This window comes from Mastomys coucha, unplaced genomic scaffold (assembly GCF_008632895.1).
Source record: "Mastomys coucha isolate ucsf_1 unplaced genomic scaffold, UCSF_Mcou_1 pScaffold12, whole genome shotgun sequence".
NCBI lineage: Eukaryota > Metazoa > Chordata > Mammalia > Rodentia > Muridae > Mastomys > Mastomys coucha.
Window position 1 is genome coordinate 88449752 of NW_022196894.1, and position 4854 is coordinate 88454605.

The 4854-nt window shown below is 48.3% G+C and overlaps 1 protein-coding gene across 3 annotated transcripts in view; it reads left to right on the plus strand.

The window, feature by feature from the left end:
- Eva1c (eva-1 homolog C) overlaps nucleotides 1-4764 on the plus strand; it is an 84111-nt gene extending 79347 nt beyond the window's left edge. For 2 of the 3 annotated variants that reach the window (XM_031364365.1, XM_031364366.1), the window contains one exon: nucleotides 4178-4764. In XM_031364365.1, the coding sequence (XP_031220225.1) occupies nucleotides 4178-4554 (377 nt within the window). In that variant the 3' untranslated portion in view covers nucleotides 4555-4764. The remainder of the gene's footprint in view (nucleotides 1-4177) is intronic. The other variant, XM_031364367.1, reaches the window with a different exon arrangement.
- Nucleotides 4765-4854: the final 90 nt, after the last annotated feature.

Below are 4854 nucleotides of genomic sequence, written 5' to 3' on the forward strand. Positions count from 1 at the left end.
TGTGTATGTCCATGTGTGTGTGTGTGTGTGTGTGTGTGTGTGCATGTGTGTAGGGGGTAGTGGTGGTGGGAAGAGATTAAATAAAGAAGAGAGAGTGTGTGTATTTTTCAAATATCATCAGTTCTATCAGAGGAGGACCCTCTGGTGAACACTGTTAATCTTAATTAGCTCCAGAAAGTTCTGCCAACAAAGTCATGTTAGAGTTGGGGCACCAGCATGAGTTTGGGGGGACATGGTCAGTATAGAGCAACAACTCTGAGTGATGGGGCTTTGATCCCAGATTCTGTGCTTAAGGGAGCTGAGGGTCAGAGGAGCTGGGCTTTTGCCTAGGGCACCACGGACGCCGGACAACGGCTGGGTCCAGCTTCATGCTGGGCGGAGGGAGAGGTTGTCAATCAATCAACTTCTACAAAGACCCTTGTCTTCAGGATTGGAAGGCTGGAACCTCTTGACTCTGCATTCTGTACCTAGCCCTTCCCCCAGCCTCCATGCGCTTACCCTGCTAAGTGTCTGGAGGATGTGTTTGCCCGGCTAAGCACCAAGAATCTCAGCTCCTTAAGGACAGATGACTCTCATCTTGTTTATCTGTCATATCTCCATGTCTAGGAGAGTTCTGGGGCAGACCAGGTTACAGAAAGTAGGTAAAAAATGGCTAAGTAATAAATCTGAGTTGACGTTATTACTGCCTTACTCCATTAGCATCTGTGATTTATGTATCTGGAAAGATGGCTCAGTGGTTAAGAGCCATCTTTTGCTCTTTTGCTGCTCTTGCAGAGGATCCTAGTTCGGTTCTCAGCACCATGTCTGGAGGCTCACCACTGCCTGTAATTCTAGTTCAGGGGGACCTGACACCTTCCTTTGGTCTCTGCAGATCTACACACATACGGTATACATTCACATGGGCATGCATACATGTGAAACGTGTCTGTGGGTGCATGATGTCATGGCAGGCATATCAGAGGACGGCCTTGTGCAGCTGATCCTCTTCTATCATGATTTACATAAGTTTGGGGATCAAATCTGGGTTGTCAGGCTTATGTGACAAACACTTTTCTCCACTGAGCCATCTGGCCATCCATCTACAATCCAGAGCCGTGCTCCATCCTTTTCATGTGAGGGCTGGGTGGGATGTCATGTGATTTTATCATGAAATATTGCAGCATGTTCATCTCAGCAATTCACAAGTGTGTGGCAGAAACCTTGCAATGGGACTAACGTCCAAAGCCTGGACATGGGCTCCCAGGACTCTCTGACAATGAGGCCATTGGCCAGAGCAGCCAGGGAACCAAGAGCTTGAGCAGAGAGTATTCCTGGGAAACTGAGGGAAGCCAAAAGACATTCCCTCATCAGGCTACCAAGTGGCTTTGACCCATGAATGCAGTCAAACAGATAGGGCACAAGCAGACAGGCAACCCAAGCCAAGGGGCTTGTCTTACACAGGGAAACCTGGAGGTGAGCTGAAGGGGCATGAGAGTGTGCAAGGCTCTCAGATAGACAATATCTCCTCTGGTTATTTGCCTGATCTGCAAGGGTATTTCTCACAGAAAGGGGAAGTGGTGTATGTGTGTGTATGGGGGCGTAATATGTGTGCAATATGTGTTATAGATGTGTGATATGCTTGGTGTGTATGGTATGTATATAGTGCATGAAGATTTGTGTGTTGCATTTGTGGTGTGTGGTAGAGTGGGTGTATGGATATGGTGCATGGTATGTGTGTGTACTGTGTATAGGCTGGTGGTACTTGTTTATGATATGGGGGCCTTTGGGTGGGGGATGGTACTGTGTGCACATGTGTTTATATATCTATGCATGGTTCTAGGGAGACAGTTTATTAGCTGCTTCAGCAGAAGCCATTGTTCCCTGGCTGAGGGACTTATTTAGTTTTCATTTCTAAATAAATATGACCCCTTCCAGACCGCCAAATTAGTGTCATATTGGCATCTGGCTTTCTGTGTTTACCTCATTTGTGCCTACAGGCCTGCCTTTGTGACTCAATATTCTGTCACTGCCTCTATTGTTTGGGATTGTGGTGTGTGTGTGTGTGTGTGTGTGTGTGTGTGTGTGTGTGTGTGTGCATGCGCGTGTGTCTAGCCTCAGGCAAACCTGAGAACTTTTGGGGTGTCTTTGGGAATCTGGGACCATGGCCAGGGCAGCCTCAGTGGTTCTAAGACAGGAACTCTAGGACATCCGATGAGCTGTATGAAGGAGATTTTATCACACATCACAAAGTTGGTCACATGACCCTTGCTGGGAGGACAGTTGGAGAACAGCACAGCCCTGTCAGGTGGGTGGGCTCTGTCACATTCCTAAGTGCCATCAGAACTGGTTCCAAACACTTTGTGCTTCTTCCTCCTGGGAGACTCTGGCCATAGTCCCCCAAGAGATAGACTTTGCTGGTGACTTCTGGTGTCTTATCTGGGTGTGACTAAACTTGAACTGGAGCCTGTGTTGGCCCAAGACCAGAATCTGAGCAAATGGGGCCTAAAGGCCACTGGCCACCCATCCTGAAGCTCCTGGAACCGTAACACAGATGATAAGTCATTCCTTCTCGCCTGTGATGAACTGAGACTAAATTTAGAATAGCAACAAAGACACTGTGAAGATTCTATTCAACTACAGCAAAACAAATGCCTTGTGTTTCCAAAAGAGATGACAGAAAGGGTCACAACAGTCTGAACTAGTCCAGTTGGTTCTAGAAAGCAGGGTAAATATTGTTTTGCATAAAGTCTGGAGCAGTGGGTGGAGCCCTGGCTTAAACCCAGATTCCAGTCAGTGGTGACTTTGGAAAGTGTGTATGCTACATCAGGGATTAGGCCAGCTCATCCCTAATGTGCCATCTACCTACAATCCGGTGACTGTGTGACAGTCACTTCATATGAATAGAATGTTCTCTTCCCATGGGACTGCTGAGCACTGTTCATCTTCCCCATACTAGGCCACTGGATCTCAGTGGCAGTGATGTGAACTCCCCCACAGACTGATCCTGTGGCAAGAGGAACCTCTGAATCCCAGGAGTTGAACCAGGAGCCTGACACCTGGAGTGGAGGGAAAGGGGGAATGCTGACTCTGTAGTAGCATGCGATGTACCATAAGGTAGCATGTGATGTACCCTAAGGTAACATGTGATCTACCCTAAGGATTATGACTCACTTAATTTAATTAGTCTAAATTCCTTAAAAATGGAGCTGAGGTATGTGGCTCAGTGGTGCCCACCTGTGTGGTGTCCTAGCGTTTAGACTTCAGCACTCCACACTCCACACTCACTTCAGCACTCTGCGAGAACACGTCCTTAATATACCTTGTCTCTTCAACACTGATAGGATGACAGAAACAATCTACTGTGCTTCCTCACCTAAATAAATGTTAATTCAGATATCTGGATCTTAAAGAGAGTGGGGAGACATCAAGGGCGTCACAACATGCAGCGTAGATGAGCAGAGCCACTTTAGAGACAGCTTGGGCTGTGGGAAGGAAGCTGGCTGGGGAGGTATCCACTTTCAGGAAGAAAAAGTGTCCAGGTTCATCTTCAGATCGCAGCTGTGAGGGCCCTCCCTGCAGAGGAATCTTAGCAGCCAGGGAGGTTTTCTCCAGTCTAGACCCCTGGGGAAAAACAGCAGGGGGAAAGACAACAGTCTTCATTGTTTTTTTCCCAGAACAAAAGACAGTGTGTGTGTGGGGGGGGGGGGGGGGGGGGGGGGGGGGGGGGAAGTAGGCTCCCCAGGGTTGAGATCTACAGAGAAAATGCTGGGGACACCAAAGTATATCCCATCAGGAGCTCCAGGATGGTTCTGCCTGGGGAGGCTGCAGACCTCTGCAGCTTTCCCTCTTGGCCTCAGTTTGAACGTCTGTAGTGTGTTCAACCAATGGCCCCCAGCTCCAATCTATAAATAAAGTCTTATTGGGACACAGTCAGGCCTCGTGCTTTATGCGTTATCAGTGGCTGCTTGTTATAATTTGAATCTGGAATGTCCTCCATTAGGTCCTGTTCGGAATGAGTGCTCCCCAATAGTAATGCCATTTTGGGAAGAACCGTAGGTCCTGGTCCACTGTGATGAAAACACATTTTACCACAGGAGCCTGTTGCCAGGTCTTCTCTGACGTGAGAGAGGGCAAGTCTTAGAAACCATGAGCCAAAATTAACCCTTTCAGATCCTCACATGTTCTCTTCTTTTTCCAGCCCACCCTGAGAGAGCGGCTCTGCTGTTCATGTCTAGTGTCTGCGTTGGTCTGCTCCTCACGCTATGTGCCCTGGTCATCAGAGTGTCCTGTACCAAGGACTTCCGGGAGCTGAGGCAGGGGAGGGAGCACCTGGTGCTAGGGAGCGACAAGGCGGAGGAGGACAGTGAGGAGGATGTAGAAGAGGAGGACTCCTCGGATTCTGAGTTTCCTGAGGAATTGTCTAGGTTTTGTAGGACTTCATATCCAGCCTATAGCTCTATAGAAGCTGCTGAGCTGGCAGAAAGGATTGAGCGCAGGGAGCAAATCATTCAAGAAATATGGATGAACAGTGGCCTGGATTCCTCGCTCCCCAGGAACATGGGCCATTTCTACTGAAAACGATGCATCTGGATGAGATCATGCTTTCTGAAGAAGGAAGGATCCAGAATGCGCAGTCTCCCCACCCTCTCCAGTTCCACTTGTACCTTCTATGAAGGAGAATCTGCCATGCCATGCGAGATGGGTGAAGCTGGAAAGCTGTCAAAGGGACGTCTCACTGTTTACAGCACACCCTGGAATAAATTGGGAGGAAGACATGGCATCTTGTACTCGCTTGAAATCACGTCTATACACCAGTAATTCTACACCGAATTGAGATTCACGTTTACTCAGCACTCACATCTCAGCCAGATGTTA